The 21,249-nt window shown below is 32.8% G+C and overlaps 2 protein-coding genes across 2 annotated transcripts; both read left to right on the forward strand.

The window, feature by feature from the left end:
* Positions 1–8,491: 8,491 nt before the first annotated feature.
* Positions 8,492–13,538, forward strand: LOC106774414 (tryptophan synthase beta chain 1). Its single transcript, XM_014661401.2, has 5 exons — positions 8,492–8,991; positions 10,360–10,716; positions 11,527–11,969; positions 12,075–12,169; positions 13,153–13,538. Exons 1-5 carry the CDS (start codon positions 8,641–8,643, stop codon positions 13,326–13,328), a joined length of 1,422 nt encoding a protein of 473 aa, XP_014516887.1. The 5' UTR covers positions 8,492–8,640; the 3' UTR covers positions 13,329–13,538.
* A 969-nt stretch (positions 13,539–14,507) lies between these two features.
* On the forward strand, positions 14,508–20,588 carry LOC106775061 (DDB1- and CUL4-associated factor 13). Its single transcript, XM_014662096.2, has 17 exons — positions 14,508–14,687; positions 14,797–14,886; positions 14,995–15,106; positions 15,662–15,689; positions 16,305–16,403; positions 16,495–16,564; positions 16,661–16,695; positions 16,787–16,861; positions 16,964–17,059; positions 17,992–18,055; positions 18,301–18,354; positions 18,493–18,578; positions 18,663–18,723; positions 18,812–18,876; positions 19,349–19,454; positions 20,002–20,090; positions 20,214–20,588. The coding sequence occupies exons 1-17, from the start codon at positions 14,622–14,624 to the stop codon at positions 20,374–20,376; spliced, it is 1,359 nt and encodes a 452-aa protein (XP_014517582.1). The 5' UTR covers positions 14,508–14,621; the 3' UTR covers positions 20,377–20,588.
* The last annotated feature ends 661 nt before the right edge of the window (positions 20,589–21,249 follow it).

The raw sequence follows: 21,249 nt of genomic DNA on the forward strand, positions 1-21,249 counted from the left end.
TTTTAGAAATTGTAAATAATATTTATTCTAAAAATAGCACAAACAAACATGTTATAAACTTAGTGTGATGTCAGGGTCTCACCTTAATTCCAATAGCAATGGCAGTTTTTAGTTGAACAAGTTCACCTAATCTGAAGGAACCGTGTTTATTATCTCTAACAAAGATAAGGGGCACACTCCTTGATGAAGCCAAACTTAGTAGATGCTTCGTCAACCATCGTGGGTTACAATCAGAAGCTACAAGCATAGCCTGCATAATGTACAACGCTAATAATGTACTCTTATAAGACTATATAACTAAATCACACATACATACCTACAAGCAGAAAAGGCTATATACTACTAATTCAACTTCGTTCATTATTAGTGTGCAACTTGTGCCCATAGTCGCCTCACTGCCCGGCGGTAAGTTCCACCGCTCGGCGGTTTGCCTCTTATCGCAAAACCACCCAGCATCATTGCTTAGGTGCCAGATAGTGGTTTCTCCTCGCATTTGGCCGCCCAGTGGTGGATTTTGGCGCTGGGCGGTTCCTAGACTCTTCTTTTCTTCATTTTTCTTCCTCTTTCTTGAGTCTAAGACCTTCATCTTCAATCCCATTCTTCACTTTCATCAAAATGCTACAAAACAATGCAAAACAAGCATAATATCGCTAAAAACAACTTTTGACTCTCAACTGACTCAATTTATGTGTTTTGCTTGATTCTAAGCTCATTCTAAGTCTTAAAGGGTGTAATTTGGTCTCAAATGTCATATGAAAATAATTGTTTTTCAACTGTTATCAGCATGCTTTGATAATTCTTTGCTCTTGAAAAGAAAAGCAAAGTCAAATTGTGTGCTATTAGAGGTAGATGAGAGAATGACACACCCTTATACACTAGTATGCTTGATCGAAACACATTTTCTAGTGAGGATTGGTTTATATGGTTGATCAATGAAAACATCTCTGCCATGATTGTTAATCTCTCATAAAACATGTATATTTATTCTGGCGATATTTGCATTGTGAGCACCATAGTTAAGGATTTATAACATTACACATATTCTCTTTGGATTGGTGTTGAAATAAGAACATTCATGAATGTTACCCGATTTGATTGTGTGAACTTGCTTCCTTGTTATTTGACCTTTGCTGAGTAGATGTTTTTCTTGGCCAAGTTACCTTTCTCTTAAGGACAAGAAAGGTTTTAAGTGTGGGGGAGTGATAACGGTTGATTTTACGTGTTTTTATGTATATAGTTCGGTAAATAAATAAACTCCTTCATAACTTTTACCTTGTTTTATCTCCAAGTTTAGTGTGTTTTCATGTTTTTTTTTTGTATTTTAGTAAGTATATGCTTGTTTTTACCTCTAATATCTTTGTTTGAGTGTGTGAAATAAATGAATAGGAAGCAATTCTAGTGAGGAAAATAAGCAAGAACTCAAGGGAACATGTTTTGGGACAACAAAAGATCAATTTGAAGTAAATATCCATGTTGGGCGCCTTTGGAATCGCACAAGAACTTAAATTTTAGAATGTTGTCAAAACTACCTAGCGTTGAGCGCCAAACCCTTGGCGTTGAGCAGTGGTGTTCCAGATAGCTGAGCGTTGAGTGCCAGACCATTAGCGCTAAGTGGTGGCAATGTCGACATGTCAAAATGGGTTATTTAAGCATGGTTCTCGCAAGTTTTGTTTATTCTTCTCCTCTTACACTTCATTCTTCACCTAAAGAGATTAGGAGAGACCATTTGAGGTTGTTTGGGGTGTTGGGAAGCTCTCCCACTCCTCCTTAGGACTTCAAGCTTCATCAATGGTGATTTTTCCCCTTTTAGATTGAGGAAGAAGATAGGTCACGAATTGGAGATGAAAATACGAATGGGAGGCCCAATTGGAGCATGGAGCAGATGCCAAGAACCTTGGGAAAGGTTGTACATCTTCTCTTTGGTTCCAATTTCTTCACTATCTCTTCAATTTTGTAGAACCCTAAGTTCTCCACCATGTAGAGTTTTTCCTATTTGTTGAGATTAGTCGTAAAACATGAAATTCTTATGTATTTTGTGATGTTAATGATTTATGCTTTTCCAATTCATATTAGTGTTCAATTTCTATGTTTAATGCTTGATTTGGATTGGTCACCCATGCATGAACTTTGGTTCTTGATGTATTGAGAAATATGAATTGGATCTAGAATTGAAATCGAATACCCATTGAATGGAATTGAGATGTTCGTGAATGCATGAGAATGAAATGGATGAGTTATAGTCTTAGCAAATTATAAATACACTATGTTAAATTCCTTGCACCAACTGTTTGATAAAATACCAAAAAGAGTTTCTTGTGTTGTTTTGTGCACTTTGATGTCTAATTGAGTTATGAAAGGAAAAATTGTCCTGTGTTGCACAAGTCCCTTGGGAGAGAACAATATTTATCACTTGTTATGCTACGACCAATGAACTTGTCGTTGGTTTTGCAGCCAACAAGTACGTTGAGCGCTAACCTGGCGTCAGCTCTTAGTCGTGGAGGCATTGAACACCAGCCAGCAGGTTTGGTTTTTAGTGGTTTTTGGGTATTCTATGATACTTGTCTGGGTTATTTTGATTCTTTTGTGGATGTTTCATGGTTTACTATGTTTGGATGAAATGTGGAATAAGGTTATCATTGTGTGAATGAAATATATTGAATGAGAATTCCAAGGGGAAAATCTCTTATGAGTGGTTTATGGGGAATTAATATAAATTGTAAGAAGCCGATATGGAGGTTATCCTGATACTCTAATGATCATCCATGCTCAATTAGAGAGTGATAAGTCATGTCGTGAGAGGAGCAGGAGGTCCTAGCCTGATAGCCTTTCTTCATGGTGGCAAAGGGTGTTTTTAAGGACTAACCTTGTGTGGCAACTTTGAGTGGGTCAGTTGTTTCACCACATAGGTGCAGAACCTTCCATGGCTCGACAGTTGTACTATATAATAAAGGGTTTGGCCAAGTATGAGTCAGTAAATATGAATGACAATGATGTTTTGCTTATTGTCTGTATGAAATTGTATGTTGCACTTACCTTAATATGAATAATTGTTTTATAGTTAGGTTACCCTTCTTGTATGTTTGTTGGTTGTTTGTTCTATGTGTTATTCTCTTGGCGATAATTATCTGATGGGTGTGAGGAGCGCAAGATGAGGAGACAGTTGAACAAGTGTTAGGCGAAGAGGGTTATGATGTGTAGTGATTTTAGTACTTTATTTTCTTAGTGTTTATCTTTTCTTGGTGGTTTTTGATACACCATTATTGTACATAGTTTTGATACTTGTACTTGTATATAAAGTTAGCTTTTTGATTACTTTTGATAATTGTAGAAATGACTTTATAATTCTTTTTGTTTTGAACTTATTAATTGATCTATCTTATTGACTATGTGATGTTTTCTTTTTTATTTCAATACTATATTTGGGATGTTAAAAAAAAATCCCTAAATGTAAAATAAAAATATAAAATTTTTATCAATAACTCAACTATATAATAGAAGTTGGTCTCATAATAGACTATGATTATATTAGTAAAAAAATTAATGAGTTTATAGAGAAATAAAATGTGGAATAAGTTAAATAAGATAAAATAAAAGAACACCTAAGATGATAGATACTCCTAAGTGTAGAACAAAAATATAAAAGTTTTATCAACAACTGAACCACATAATACAAAAGTGATCTTGTAAGGAGTGATCATGAGAGTAAAGAAAATTAGTTAAAATTAAGAAAAAGAAAAATTCCTAACAATTATAAACTGAGTGATGGGTGTCGCGGCCCATACAAATTTGATTGCATATAAGAAATGCAGTATAGCTAGGAATGACTCCTAGGTCGTCTCTCAAGAACCAAACTATGGTTTGAGAATCAGGTCAAACACGAAGTGGGGGGTTGTGATAGGTTTGTGACTGCGGATAAACAAAATCAAAACACAGACGCAACTAATAATTAAACACAGATTTAAAAACGGTTTCAAAGACAAAATAAAAAGAGTCGGTCATTAACTTAATTATAATGTTTCCAATCACAGATAAACAAAATAAATTACAACTCAGGAATCTCGAGGAAACATTATAATATTGCTAATGACCAGTCTGACTAACTTTAATTAATATCGCAATTAAATTAAGGAAAAATTACATGACCCACTTGAAATGAAATTGCTAAATGGAAAAATTATCATTGCACGGGAATAAAAAAAATAAAATAAAAATGCAACATTCAAACTAATTATTGAAAGACAACACGATGTAACGGAAATAAGAAATTGCAATGCTTAAGCTAATGAATAAATTATAATGCGGCTAGAATAACTCCAAAGAAAATTGCTTAAATGCATCAGCTAATAATCCTAAAGCACATTGTGGTTGAAATGAAAATTCAATGCAATTCTGTGAACCAATTGAATGCATCCTAGCAAATTCACATTAAAAGAAAGAAAACGCACATGCCTCCTCTGCACTTAAACGAAACCTGCACCTAATTATAAAATAACCTTCTCCAAAATGTAAATAAAAACAAACTCTTAAAAATAAATCATGACCAGCCAGCGTACGCCTACCTACTTCTCTTATCTAATCACCTATTCATTCTTCAACTAAAAAAAATAAAAGGAAAGAAATTAAGAGTACGGACATTGCATTCAGAGAAAAAAAAAAACGTTAGAAGTCAATCCTCATCATTCCAATTTACTAGCTACCTTCTCAAAGAAATTAAGGAAAATAAATGCCAGCTACTCACTCTACGTACGTTCCATCCCATCACCCTTAATGAAATGTGCTCTTTAAATGCTAAAAGAAAGGAAGCAACACGTGATCTCTATTGAACAAGACAGCACTGCCACTTCCCATCTAATTCCTTTTCATTCACAAGATATTAAAAGAAAAGGTTTTATAACCCTTCAATTCCCGTAGCAGCTATGCTATTCTTAAAATCTGCAACGCATGGAAGCTTTCAAATGCAAACGAAAAGCAAAGAATTAAATTATATACTCCACTCATCCAAAATCCATCACCGTTAACATTGCACAAGCTAAGAGAAAAAAAATTCCAAAGCCCAGCCGAGAGAGAAGAGGAGAGTGACGGCTGCTTCCAGAAAATTATGGATGGTAGGGTCCCAATCCCTAGGGCCATGTGTCATCTCTTAAGGATGAGTAGGGTCCACCCAAAAGAAAAATCCTAGGCCATGTGTCCTAATATTTGGGCCCATCATAAATTTTTCAAGATTGATTCAATTGTGCACAAGTTTAATTAAAAACATTCTATACTACTAAGTTATAATATAATTAAATTTGAAATGTCCAAGTGGAGAGTCTTGAATTATTTTGTCTCCCTCCCAATGCTCCAAATTAATTGTCCAAAATTTTCCCTGAAAATAATAATGTAAATAATTAGCTCAAAAAATTCAAATTAATTAAAATTAAAATTTTCGGTGAAATTAAGCATAATTAGGAAAAGCGGGAAAATATCGGACAATTAAGCACAATTCCCTGATTAATTCTAGCACAATAAACTAAGTGAAATCAATAAAATATCGACTCATCACTGAGATTAAGAAAAAGAAAACCATAACATTACAAATTCAAAACAATCGTATTAATATATCTTTATAATATATCTCAAATAAATATAAGTATATAATCATATCATTCATTTAATATATATAATATATATCACGAAAAAAGAAGAAAAAAAAAACTTAACCTTACACAAAAATCCATTTAATGCCATGCATTACATCTATATCGTTCCTTGTAACTATGTCACTAAGTTAGAGAAAAAAGCATAAAAGGGTAAAAATACGTAGGTTTAATATTTATTTTAGTTCCTCGATTTGGAGGTGCAATGAAAGTTGTCCTACATTTTTTTAGATATTCATAGTTATTCCATATTTTGTAAAAAACGGTTCAAGTTAGTCCTTTTTCTTACGGTGTTATAAAACTAATGAAACATAGCCAACCTGTCTAATTTTTTATTACGTGGCAACTGTGACCCAATTGACGTGGCACCAAGTATTTCAAAATAACTAGGGTTTGCTTTTTCACCCAGAAACAAAGGTGCAACCCTAACACCCGCCACTACGTTGTTGTAGTACAACCGAAGATGTCATCGATGTTGTGTTTGGCGTCGCCAGTGGTGACACTCCAAAATCTGGCCTAATACACCAAGGTTCCTTGTCTTTTTTGCCCTAAGATCTTCTTGCAGAATCACAATCAATATTTGTGCAAAATTCTAACACCCATAGGCAATGACTAATTAAATTCAAATCAGTTCCAGTTTGCTCTTCCATTGGAAGAATGCCCTTTGGCATAAGATAATGAACTCTAGTCCAGAAAACTTGACCTTTTCTTTTCTTTTCCGTTTTCCCGTGATAGTACTGTTGAAATCTTTGGACTTATCATCCTTGTTAATTGAAGAGTATACCCAATCTGAAAATTCGTGTTCTTGCATGAGACATGATCTTTAATTTTCCTTTTGTCTTCTCTTCATCCATTTTCTTAAACAACCAAAACTCCTCATCAGATCGAGCAATAAGGCGATTAACTTCTCTCTTACTCGACACATCTATCCCAAGTGAGCTTGTACCTTTGCGCATAATCTCTTCTAACATTTCTCTTCTATCATGAGTTGCAGAAACCAAAATTATAATTTTATTATATAATTAGAGATTGTCTTCTGATATATCCTAGGACTTCAACTTAAATTTCCGAAATTGGTACAAAATTTCTTCAATTGCTTTCATTGTATTGTAAAGCGAAGAGTAACATCTGCTAAAATAGTTTGTTTGGTAATTTGGCCATTGCACTTCTTTTAATTTGGCAATTGCATGTCTTTCTGATTGTGGACCATTCTTAATCAGAATCGAACCACCACAACCCTAAAATTATCCTATCCATTTCAACAGTTAATACATAAATATCAATAATACAATTATATTAAGCAGATATATTATGCGGAGAGACCTCAACAAAGCGGTCATGAAAATGAAGTCTGAGCAAGATAATAGTCATGTTGATATCAGAGAGAGCAACTTCTCTAACAATGTCACGGACAATGGAATCTACCTAAGGACAAGCGTTGAAGTAGAACCCTACTTGAAGCTAACCATCAGAACAACCTATTAAGAATAAGAAGAATAAGAGAGACAAAACTGAAGGCCGAGCGCAGAGAACAGAGCTTCCAGTGTGCGTTACTCCAATATTGAGTAACCTTTTAACGTTGCCACATCAATTAGGTCGTAGTCGTCACGTAATGAAAAATTAGATAAATTGGCTAAGTTCCATTAGTTTTTTAACGCCGTAAGCAAAAAGGATCAACTTGAACTGTTTTTTGCAAAATATAGAATAATTATAAATATTTGAAAAAAAATGTAAAACAACTTTAAATACACCTCAAAAATGGAGATACCAAAATAAGTATTAAAGCAAATACATAGAACTAAAAAGAGATTGCGATAGAAGTATAAAAAGGCAAAGATAAAATAACCATTTCAAAAAAAAAAAATCAAATGACAAAATAAACTTATGTTAGGACAAGTTTCAATACAGTAAGACCATTTATATTATTTTCCTAATGATAGTTTTTCTTAAATATATAATATATTATTTAATTAATGTTTAATATAAAAAGAAGACCAAACCATCACCTTATAAAAATGGAAATGAGATAAAAATTAATTAATCACTTTTAAAATAAGGATAATAATATTTAGACAACATTTTTTTGACAACATTTAAATATTAATTACGTGTCAATCTGTGATTGGTCAAAAATTACTCCACAATCAATAATAATAATCATAAACATTATTGTGGTATAATTTTTAACCAATCACATATTAATACGTAATCAATGTTTAAATGTTGTCAAAAAAATGTTGTCTAAATATCATTATCCTTAAAATAATAAGAGATTGTATTAAAACATATTCATACTTATTTCCCTTTAACTATATACACTATTGACAATTTAATACTTTTTATCATAAAATCATTAGAGCTACTAGAGTCACATAATTTCGTAGAATACATTAAAACTCAACTATCCCATCCAAGTCTGAAAGAATCACATCATTTATGTAGTATACTATAATTAATGTTAATTATATCTTATTATCCTTAAAGTGTAAATGTTAATTATATCTCATTATCCTTAAAGTATAATAATATACCACATGGCATGTGGATCAGTATACTATAATTTTTTCATAATTGACTCCCAGTGTAAAAATTGACTTGATTAATAATAATAATAATAATAATAATAATAATAATAATATTAAAAATAATAATAATAATAATGATAATAATAATAACTTCTTACCGAATAAAAAACATTTTTTCCATTCTTGGTGCCTATCTTGTAACAAACAGAGCATGATTTCACCATACCCATGTCAAATTTGGTAAAATAAAAGTAAATAGTAAATAAATAAATAATCTAATATTAGTCAAAAACCATTTAGGGCATGAAATGTGATCTTCTTTCTCTTATCGTCTAATCATAGCTATGAATCCTGTTTCTGGATACATACAAAAACACCAAAGCACACAACAATCTTTTGGCCTATAAATTAAACCCCACCCCACCAAGAAGTACCCAGATCAATTTCTTTCAGAACAAAAGAAAATAAAAACTAAGTCAATGGCTGCTTCCATCACATTCACAGGCCTCAACTCCTCAAGGGTGCTTCCCATTACCAGCCAGCCGCACCCATCTTCTCATTTCCCCTCAAACATGCTCAAGTTTGCACCTTTGAGAACCCCTTCTGGTTATTCTTCTTCTGTGTCCTGCTCTGCCACCAGGGACCCTTCCTATGTTGTGCCACTGGAGGAACACCGCAATTTCGATAATGGGTCAGTTTTGCCCAGTAGACCTGATTCGTTTGGGAGGTTTGGCAAGTTTGGGGGGAAGTATGTCCCTGAGACTCTGATGCATGCACTCACTGAGCTTGAGGCTGCTTTTCATTCCCTCACTGCAGATGAGCAGTTTCAGGTTTTGTGACTCGGGCTCAGCTTTTTCAGCTTTTGCGTTAATGGGTACTGTGTTTTTTTTTTTTTGGATTTGGGTGTGTGTGAAGTGGTTTAGTGGGTTCTGGCGGAAATGGGTATCCCAGGCAATGTGCGGTTAGGCTGAAGGTATTTTATGGCTATGTGGGTTGGTCTTTTAGTCCTTATGCATAATGCTTGTTGGTATTGCTCACAAATTGGTTGTTGAAATGTGGCACTGATGATTATTGTAACTGTTTTTGATTATTTGAAAGCTTAGGGTGTTTGGGATTGTTGCTTTGTTTGTTGAATTGAATTCTCTATCCATGGCATGACGGAAGTGGGGGCATAGCCAGAAACTGAACCCAGACTTAGTTTTTGCAAATATGCTACTGCAACTGCGATTGCAACGAGGAGGTTTTTGGGGTATTTGCAACCGCAGTTGTGGCCATATCAGCCGTATTTATCTAGCAAATTTCTTTAAGATCAGAGTTAGCCACTAAACTATGACAGCAATTTAAAACCCTTACTTTTTTTTTTTTTTTTCTGTAGAACGTCCGAGAGTTACATACAATCAATATTCTTATTTTGAAACCTTGATATTTTATTTCCTTTCCTTTGTGCTGTTCCTTTGATTTTGATGCTTGTGAACTATGAAGCTCGGACAAGCCTCCCAAATGGTGTGTCCAGTGTCTGACACTGGTGTTGGACACTCCAAGTCCGACACGTAACGGTGAAGAGTACAGTACAAGTCGAAAGACGTTTTTTTCTCTTTCACATGGTTCTAACATAATTTTAATGAGGACATATATAATGATTATAACAATAAGGAACAAACCTTATATGATCACTATTCACTTTTTGAGTATTAGATAGATAGATTTGATTCATTTTTGTATTAGGTGACAATATGTTTAGATTATTATATTTGACTGATCTTGTTTATAAATGATTTTACTATTTAAATAGTGGTTGTTAAATTAGACTATTCATAATGATCTAATATATAGATCTGTGTCTTGGTGTCTTACATTTTGGAGACTACACATGTCAGAGTGTCCATGTCCGTGTAGTATCCGTGCTACATAGCTTGTGAGACATACACTTTTGTGAAGTTCTGAATGTGTATCATTTTATTCTTCAGCACACATTTTGGTCTTTAGCATTTCAATTCGTACGGAAGTGACAGAATTAAACAATTTGGAACTCCATATTGATCTTCACTTAATAATACAAAGAATAAGTTTCTGTAGCTCTTTTACACACTGCTCCGTCTCTTATTGTCTTGTATGCTTACGACATTCAGAGGCCATGCAATGTAGTTTCTTGGGGAAAAATAATGTAAATTTTCTGAGATAGATGTTTTAAATTGCAGACAGAGTTGGCTGGGATCCTGAAAGATTATGTGGGTCGAGAGAGTCCTCTTTATTTTGCAGAAAGGTTGACAGAGCATTATAAGAGGCCTAATGGTGAAGGGCCTCACATTTACCTGAAGAGGGAAGATCTCAATCATACTGGTGCTCACAAAATTAACAATGCTGTTGCTCAAGCTTTGCTTGCAAAGAGTTTGGGAAAAAAACGCATAATTGCTGAAACTGGAGCTGGTCAGCATGGAGTTGCCACTGCTACTGTATGTGCTCGATTTGGTTTGGAATGCATCATTTATATGGGTGCACAGGATATGGAAAGACAATCTCTCAATGTTTTCAGAATGCGTCTCCTTGGTGCTGAGGTATGTCATTTTTATTGTTGTGATATATATAAATATTATCTTACTGTGGATTTGCAGTGTTGTTTTGAACATAAATATCTTTTAGTCTGTTGTTTGTTTCCTTTTCCTTTTAACATATAGGGGACATGCAACTTCCTCGAACAAGCTTTTCAGTGTTTCTCTATTGTTAGACCTACGCCATATTATGCTTATTATTTTTGGATGTTGACTTCTGCATAAAATAAATTGACTATTCTGCTTTGTTCTATTTTGCAATCATTATCTGTATTATGTTATTCTCAGGTTAATTTATGAATATTTTGTAAGTATATGGTTTGTTAAGGTTTTGTTTCTACACACCAATGTTTACAAATCTTTTCGTTAACATCTTTTCTGATTTGATGGCTTAGACTTCATAGTTGGTTATGCCATTTTCTGGAAAACTTTTTTTTACTTTACATGCATGAATGCATCATGCCAAAACGCATGATAAAAGCGCAGGACTGTAAGATTTGGGACAAGATAGTGACACTTACAAGAGAATGTCAAAGCAAATGAAAAAAAAAAAAAACAGTATGGTATTATTATAATTAGTTGTACGTGGCTAATTGTAGATCCAAAAAGATCAATTGTTGATTGTTTTACATGAAAAGGAAAACACTAGGATTGATTTATTACAATTTTGAGGGAAATTATATGCTCTTTTTCTGCATGGGAAAAAGTGCTGTGATGTGACCTCATGTGTGTCTAAATCTAGTTGCTATACATTGAATTCAAAAGATCTGTCTTTGTTTATTGATCTATCTGATAGGATATATTCTTGTGATACAGGTTAGAGCAGTTCATTCTGGGACTGCTACCCTCAAGGATGCTACATCAGAGGCTATAAGGGACTGGGTGACTAATGTAGAGACGACTCATTATATTTTGGGTTCTGTTGCTGGGCCACATCCATATCCAATGATGGTCAGAGAGTTTCATGATGTGATTGGCAAGGAGACCAGAAAACAAGCTTTGGAAAAATGGGGAGGGAAGCCAGATGTTCTGATTGCATGTATTGGTGGGGGTTCAAATGCCATGGGACTTTTCCATGAATTTGTCGATGACAAAGATGTTAGGCTAATTGGTGTGGAGGCTGCTGGATTTGGCCTAGACAGTGGCAAGCATGCTGCAACTTTAACAAAAGGAGAAGTTGGGGTTTTGCATGGAGCAATGAGCTATCTTTTGCAGGATGCTGATGGACAAATAGTTGAGCCTCACTCTATTAGCGCAGGGTAATTAATCTTACTGTTAATTTGTTATATCAGTGTTTTGTGTTTCTTGCAATTCTCCTTGTTCTGATTGTGTAATTATGTTTTCAACAACAAAAATGTGTGCAGCTTGGACTATCCTGGTGTGGGTCCGGAACATAGCTTTTTGAAAGATTTAGGACGTGCTGAATATTATAGCATCACTGACGAAGAAGCATTGGAAGGTTAGGATTACCTTGAGCTTGCTGCTTTTGTTAAAGCACACGAATACAAATTTAGTATAAAATAGAAATTGCATAGATTTTGAATTTCATTTATCATTTGTTTCTCTCCCTCCTTTTCATTGGCTAACACTATAGTAACTCATCTCAATCACTTGTTCAAAACTCGTGTTACTATATCATTCTGCTAATCTTGATCTAATGATCTTTAGTTTCATTTGGCACTTATTCTGCATAAGTTTTACATAGAATGGTGTGTTCTACGATCTAAAAATGTTTTCCCGTTCTGTTAAATGTCATATATTATTAATTTCTTTGTTTCTTACAATTGTTCTACAGCTTCAAATCTAAATGTCTGTGGTCTTTGAAAATATCATGATTGTTTGTTTTAGTTTCTAATTTGCTATAAGAAAAATAATTTTTAGTCCGTACATTTAACAAAATGTTTTTTATAGGGATCAAAACCATGAATTTGCTAATTGTAGGAACTAAATGAATAAACATTGTGTTGTCTAGAATTGTAATTTCTTGGAGTTTCAAATTTCTAGAGCGAGTTGCTGTATGTCTGTACTAGTTGATACCAATTGTTCTAGCCAAAAGGTATAGGAATCCGATCAGCTAAACCATTCAAGTGTCTTCCTCTTTGTTCTCTAACCCTTAAGTCCCCTAGCATTTAAGAGATTTAGAAACTTCATTATCATATCAACCTTTTGATCTCTACTAATCTTGGGAAATGTCACAAACTTACAATTACTGTCCTTTATGTAATCTCATTGTTGATCTCTTACATCTCCTGCATGCATCTATGGTTACTGATAAGTGTAAGTGTGTAGTAGCAAAGTGCTGATAAACCTATTGTACCACACAACATCTTGCCATTTTCCATCATACCAGCATTTAACAAGATGCATATAAGTTTATACTTCTTTGGTTTGATGTAAAACAATGTTTCCCTTGTATCACTTTTGATCTTTTGTTATTTGTAGCTTTTAAGAGAGTTTCAAGACTTGAAGGCATAATTCCAGCTTTGGAAACATCTCATGCATTGGCATATCTAGAGAAAGTGTGTCCAAACCTTCCCAATGGAGCCAAGGTTGTGGTTAACTTCAGTGGCAGGGGTGATAAGGATGTTCAAACTGCCATCAAGTACTTGAAGATTTGAAATGTTCATCATGTCATGTGGAATGGGTGCTGAACTGAGCTTACTCATAGAGACATAATTAATGCAATTTATTATTACACCAAGTTAAATAACAATGTATATTTGCATCAGAAAACTGTTGCTGTTCAATCCTCAATTATATTCTTGGTTTATGTTATTATAATAAATGCTGTGACTCAAATCAATAAAATTCTATATGCAAGAAGCTCATAGATTATGTAATTTTAGTATATTTTTCAAATTGAGGTTAAAAAAGAAATGGTGATTTTAACATGGAAAATGCTTGGTATAAATGTTTTTGGATTCATGTTCTATCAATTTAGGTGAAAGTAGTTGGAATATAAATAAGATAATATCGATTGAGACATAAACAGATTGTTAGAATAAAAACATAAATGATTGTGAAGTAACATTACTTTTATTATTTTCATTATTGTTAAATCTTTTTCTTGAAATAGTAAAAAGCTTATTACACTTGTTTTTACCTTAAAAACGATGTGATATTGTAAATTTTATTTTCTGATATATAAACTATCGTGAACTTTGATCTGACATATTTAAATTGTCACCATGGAAAAATTCCATGTGGATAATGTGACTTTTTAAAATTTGGTGATACGATTTTAAAAATAAATTTTATGAAAACATTTCACAAAATTATTTAAATTTGGAGGGAAAAAAAATGAAGGAAGACAATTTTTTTTTATAAATATTTCATATTTTAATTTTATTCTTAATTATGTTTGCAAATTAAAAGGAAGAAAAATATTTATATGAAGATATAACTAAATAGGTTATGGCATTTCATATATCATGTTTCTATTTTACTTTTTATCAGATTTTTAAATTAAAAACATATTTATAGCTGTGTATATATTTTATATTCTTATTTTATCTTTAATTATATTTTAAAATTAAAAGATAATAAAAATGATGAAAGAATGTATACATAAAGAAAAATTACAAAACACAATTTCTAAAATCTAAATATTATATTTTTACATTAACAAGAGAAAATTAAACACTATCAAATTGATTTTAATTTCTATATATACTAATTCGATATATAAAATTTAATATCTGTATATATTTTAATGAAATTTATAGTTATTATTTTAAAATTTGTTAGCACATATATTTATTTTTCTTGCCCGACCCGTATCCATATGCCCGCAAACAAAACAGCACTAAAACCCTTCCTTCCTCTTACCTTGGTTCCCTCCATCAATCATACTAGGGTTTTTCCGCTCTCTAATTCGGAGGTTGAAGAACCAAAACACAGTATAACGCCCAATGAAGGTCAAAGTTATATCACGCTCCGTTGATGAGTTCACCCGAGAACGAAGTCAAGACCTTCAGGTGATTCAATGCACACGATCCTTTACCAATAGCTTTATTCTAATTGCTCAGTTCAATCGAATTTTCAATCTTTTGCTTTTTCTGAAACTGTCCCTTTGATTTTGGACAGAGGGTGTTCCGGAATTACGACCCCAGCCTTCGTCCTCAAGAGAAGGCCGTGGAGTATGTGCGGGCTCTTAATGCAGTGAAGTTGGACAAGGTCCGCTTTTCCTTATAATTTTTTTTTCAGTTTCGTGATCAGTGTGTTTTTATTGCATGTGAAGTTTTTCTGTTTCTTATTGTGTGTTTTTAATCTTTGAGGGTTTAGATTTTTGCAAGACCATTTATTGGAGCATTGGATGGACATATAGATGCTATTTCGTGTATGACGAAGAACCCTAGCCAGTTGAAAGGGATATTCTCTGGTTCAATGGATGGAGGTAGTTCATTTTACCTTATTTATTTATGTACCTGCAGCTATATGTGTAGTTGTAGCTGTAGGAAGTATCTTGGTCTGGAGATAGAGAAGAGGAAGAAATTTGCTTTTGCTATATGATGGATAATAATTTTAAATTCAGGAAGTGGTTAAATTTTGTTAGGAGGACTGGGAATGTTCTAGAGATGGGGAGAGCATAAATATGTATGTGTGTGTAGCACTATTATGAAACATAGCTCTTTAAAGTAGTGTGGTTCTTTTTGCATAATAGATTGTATAAATAATCAATCATAAATAAGGAATAATTGTGTGGTCATGTCTTACATATCCATTCACTTTTACTATTCATCCCTATCTTGTAATTTTATCCTTGCTTTATTGGTTCTTTTCCAATGGTTTTTCTTCTACATGGTATTATGTTTTATGGATTACTGCAACATCATCCTTTTGCAGATTAGACTCAATCCACTGTACATTGTTATCTTTGTAAGATGGTGGATAAGTTGAGTTGCATACATAAAAAAGAAGCCTGTAACATTTGTCTTTGTTGTTTTTACAGATATTCGACTTTGGGATTTAGCATCAAGGTAATAGTTTTTTTATTAATTTGGTTTTTTCAGAACGAAAATATTTATATTTCGAATTTGAATCAAGTTCATGATATTTAGTAATATTTTTGAAATGAAAAACAGTTCTTTGTATTCTGTACATTTCTTTCCATCTGTCTGCTTAGAGGATAACACAAATATTAAGAAATGTAATTAATATTCTTCTCTATAATTCAATTGTTGTTAACTCCCTAGTGATCTTTACTATTATTTCTGTCATCTATGATAAGTTTTTGTGTATTTAAGATTTAGTTAGAGCCTTAGAGGGCTTATATGAAAAGAAATGGATGCTGTACTAATTAACAATACATTGTATGGGCTATCAATAGATAATAAGTATATCTCAGGAAAGTCATAATTTTTGTCTTATTAGTTATGAATGAGCTGTAGTTTACTGTATCAAATATGACTTGAGATTTTCTTATTATTTCTCTGTTGAAGGGGTATGTTGGCTTCCTGAAGACTGGTAGTTCTTATATGATAAAATTATTTAGCAATATGCATGGAAATTATGCATAAGAAGAAAATTAATGCTACAATTTTTTAAACTACTATATGTATCTAATTTGGTGCCCCTTGTATTTGATATAAAAGACAGACAGTTTGTCAGTTTCCTGGTCACCAAGGTGCAGTACGAGGTTTGACAGCATCTACTGATGGAAAAGTTCTTGTGTCCTGTGGAACTGATGCCTGGTAATAATCAACCTTTTTCCCTATTATATCTATCTATCATATTTAGCCTTCTCTAGCTATTTTTCTGATGTAACGTGTAATTTTTATTCAGTATCAGACTCTGGAATGTTCCTAATACTTCTCTTGTGGAGTCAGATGACTCAACCAAGAGCACTGTCGAGGTGAAATTTTGTGCTAGCATATTTTACTTTTATCTTTTTTTTTTTTATTTAAGTGGGTATATTACTCAATTTTATGAACCTTTTTGTCTTGTGCAGCCAGCAAGTGTTTTTGTTTGGAAGAATGCTTTTTGGTAAGTTTTGGAGTGAATTATCCCTGAGGAAGATATTGAAGTTTGTTATTTTTATGCTTACTGAACCTTGTTTTACTTTCTCAATATTTAGGGGCGTTGATCACCAGTGGGATGGTGAGCTTTTTGCCACAGTTGGTGCTCAAGTAGATATATGGAATCACAACAGGTGCTCAGTTTCTGTTTGGTCTACTTGTTTTACTAGAATCATAGTAGTTGACCATTCTAAATTTTATGTCTATTTCATGTAATTGTTTCTTTCTTTCTGCAGGTCTCAGCCGATTAATAGTTTTGAATGGGGGACAGATACAGTAATTTCTGTCCGGTTTAATCCTGGAGAACCAAATCTTTTGGCCACCTCAGCTAGGTACGTGACATTGCCTATAGGTTTAGGACTACAATATTGATCACAATACAATTCAGTTTTTTTCACCCAATAGATATATTGATCCTTTTTTTATTTGTTGCTTGTTTGGTCTTTGCTGGTCTCATTGAATTTTTGTTTTTTCTCCCTTAATAGTACTTATGCTGTTTTAATGAGTATATTTTCCTTCTTGTTTAGTATCACATTTTAATGTTCCATTTCCGAGATTAAAGCCTTGGTACTGTCAACTTGATTGAAGTTGTAATTGAAATAGGTTCCTGAGTATGAGAAAATTCCGTTTTATGTTTTGTTGTGGATTGAAGACTGATACTAATCTAATAGTTCGTTGTTTTATGTTGAAATTATTGGGAAGAAAGAAATGAAAAAAATAAATATTCAAAATAATATTGTGTATAATGTTGTAAATAGAATCCAAAAGACAAAGTACTTAGTTTAGTTAAATGTCTTGTGCCCCTAATTAAATCCAGAAACAAATCATCAATGATGAAATAGAAAGAATATGGAAGCTAGTTCCTTGAGATCGTAGTGCTCTAAACTATTTTAAAATATAATCATAATGTTATAAGGTATCCTTTGATATTTTAAAATATAAAGATATATGAAAATTTTCTTCAGGGGTTATGTATAATATTTCCATAATGTTTAGACATCTGCAATATATTCCAACAGTGTCATTTATCTGGTGAAAAAGGCATTTCATTCACTGAATGGAAAGGAATATCAAGAAGGGGACTTGGTTTTGTTTNTTTTGGTNTNNTTTTTTTTTTTTTTTTTTTTTTTTTTTTTNTTTCAAGTTTTGCCNATTTTGNATGATTTTACTTTNTNCTACTTTATAAGTCCTAATATCGGTGGCTTAACTTACTCTACTCTTGTATGTAAATTACCTGCCTTTTTAACCTCTTTTCTTTTTTCAGTGACAGAAGCATAATTTTGTATGATCTACGTATGGCTTCCCCTGTGAGGAAAATGATAATGATGGTAATTACCTTTTTCATTGCTTTTAAATTATAACATATAATTGCTGTTTTTTTATTATGTTATTTCTAATCAACATATTTTGTTGACGGAGGTCCCTATTATTTAATGTGGTTCTTAAATTGCACACCGTATTATACCATTGCAACATTTCTCAACATTTTTGTTGAGTTGTCCGACTCCCCAAATCATTTGGCTTTATTCCAAATATATTCATGATTACACTAACTATTACTTCATTGTGACAGACCAAAACCAATTCTTTATGTTGGAATCCAATGGAACCCATAAATTTTACAGCTGTAAGTTGATAATTTGAATGTATTCAATGGTTCTCAAGCTATTGTTTAGGGTTTTCGTTGAGGCTAACATGAGATATTATTGGGTCGAGACATCTTCAATAGAGATATTTTACATTCTTGTCAACAAATTTTATTCAGGCAAATGAAGACGGCAACTGCTATAGCTATGATACTAGGAAGTTGGGTGAAGCTAAATGTGTTCATAAAGATCATGTTTCTGCAGTGTAAGATGATTTTTCTTTTAAGTGTTGTGTTTTTGGTAATCTTAGAATTTTATCATGCATGCGTGATCATATTTTATTCTACAGGATGGATATTGACTACTCACCAACTGGACGAGAATTTGTCACTGGATCTTACGATAGAACAGTTAGTTCCTTGACTTTTGTTTTCAATCATCTGACGTTTGGTCTTACTAAGAATGGTTTCCTATCTATTGATGATTTCTCATTTGTAGGTGAGACTTTTCCAGTATAACGGTGGTCACAGCAAAGAGATTTATCACACTAAGAGAATGCAAAGGTTCACTTAATTTATATTTGAAAATGAACGTGATATTGCTTTATTACCCATGTCACTTTTCAACTAATGTAAACCTTGGATGTGTAACAAGATACTTATAAATTATCTTACGAACCAAAAATTGAAAAGATTTTTAAATAGCCAACAAAAGATGTTACGAACCAAGAATTGCAAAGATTTTTATCGAGTAATATGAAAGTGTCAAGAAATGGGAGAACACTTTCTCCTCCAAGGGTTTCCCTTCAGAAAGGCTTTCTCCTTTCACAAAGGGTTGACGCTCAGTCTACGAAATGAAAATCCCCCTTTGCTATAGTATCCTCGTATTTATAGACATGATATCCCTCTAATCAGTAACTGCTATACGTCCCTTTATTCTATATCCTAACAAAATGCTATTGCTGCTTTTGCCAATTTTTTCTTCTGAAAGATTTCTATCCGTATGGTAGGCTGATCTTTTTCTTTGTTTATGCAGGGTATTTTGTGTCAAGTTCAGTGGTGATGGAAGTTATGTGATTTCAGGAAGTGATGATACTAACCTTAGAATTTGGAAGGCAAAAGCGTCTGAACAACTCGGAGTAGTAAGATATCTTCCTTGCATCTTACATTACTTAGATTTGAGTGAAATAATTAATGTGTCAGAGCATATTCTTAGCATCATGCGGCAATGTTTATTTCATATAAAGATGAATCTCAGTTTTGTTTGTTTATATACATACATTTTCTTTACATTTATTTGTATTTAAACCTACTTCTTTCATCTCCCGACATTGCTGTCATTGTCATCTTATTAGTGAGATAGACACCATCTAGTACGAGAGAAGGGAGGGAAGGCCCACTTTGCCTCTCCATGATTCCAAATTCCTGCTGGTCTATAAAAATGCTAAGGTCCATGCTTGGACTAGAGTTGGGAGGATCCAAATACATTTTATAGTATAATTGAGTTTCATTGTTCCCTGACATCCTTGTCTGTCGCACATTAAAAGATGAACAATGATTAAGATCCTTAAATCATCGTAATTTGGATGCTTGTTTGTTTTCCAATTTGTTACCTATTGGTTATACCTGACTATTTCTATTTTTAGAAACCCTTCATTGACAGATGATTACTTTGTGATCATGCCACAGATTCTTCCAAGAGAACGTAAAAAGCACGACTATCACGAGGCTGTAAAGAAACGTTATAAGCACCTCCCTGAGGTTAACAGGATTGCAAGGTGAGATTTGATCAAACATTTTTGCTACAGCTGATAAAAGTTCTGTCATATATTATATATTTCCACAATGAAGTTTCCCTGTGCATAATTGTCACTTTTTACTTTTTTTTATTTGCTCAACAGACATAGGCACTTGCCAAGACCAATATTCAAAGCTTCTGCTTTAATGCGTGTTATGACTGATGCCAAGAAAAGGAAGGAAGATAAGAGGAAAGCTCACAGTGCTCCAGGGAGCATTACAACACAACCCTTACGGCGACGAAGAATTATCAAAGAAGTTGAGTAAGGTTTTTCTGATCCACTATCCAAGCAAAATGTAACAAGAATTTAGGCTCACACTACTGATATCACCATTCTCTGCTCATTTCTTAGCTTAGCTGAGAGTTGCATTCCTATATTTTATGTATGTACGTATAAGATTGGTGAAATGAGGTTGTATTTGTTATTCTTCTGGGTTCAGTTCACTCCCAATGCAAGAAAATTTTGTTTATTCTTCAATTCAGTTTCTTTCCCTTAAAAACATGTGTTCAGGTTCTTCATTTTTCTTCAGTTTCAATTCATGGAAGATGCTTCTTTTATATATATATATATTTTTTTTCATGATTCAAAGCAAACCGAAAACACAACAAACCTAAAAGGTATTAGAAAATGAAATTAAAGAAAATAATCGTGCAATCAATTCTAATTGATACAAAATGTATGTAAAATCATGCATTAATTGATACAAATGATGATATACAACGCTATGCATCATTATTCATAGAATTCTAAAATTGATATAAAAATATAAACAGAGAAAGAAAGCAACTTAACTTAGAGTAGTGCCCATATAAAACACCATTAAAATGGGAAGTATCCAAGTTCCTTCATTGTAAATTCTTCCAGTTTACTTTGAAAAATAAGTCCCTAATGAAATTTTCGTGATATTAATTTTTTTTTTTTGTATTTGATATTAAAACAAAACCATTTAGATATATATGGCTTTTTAAACTAAATTATGTAAATTTAAGCTTCAAAATTTTACATTTTTTACACCGTAGTAAAATTTTACAATTTATCACGTTATTTTATTACCTAATACAATGTAACGATAACATTATATACTACTAAATGTCTCTTTACACTGATATGAGATATAAATTACAGAAATAAAAGTTAA

This window comes from Vigna radiata, chromosome 10 (genome assembly GCF_000741045.1).
Source record: "Vigna radiata var. radiata cultivar VC1973A chromosome 10, Vradiata_ver6, whole genome shotgun sequence".
In the NCBI taxonomy this organism is placed as follows: Eukaryota; Viridiplantae; Streptophyta; class Magnoliopsida; order Fabales; family Fabaceae; genus Vigna; species Vigna radiata.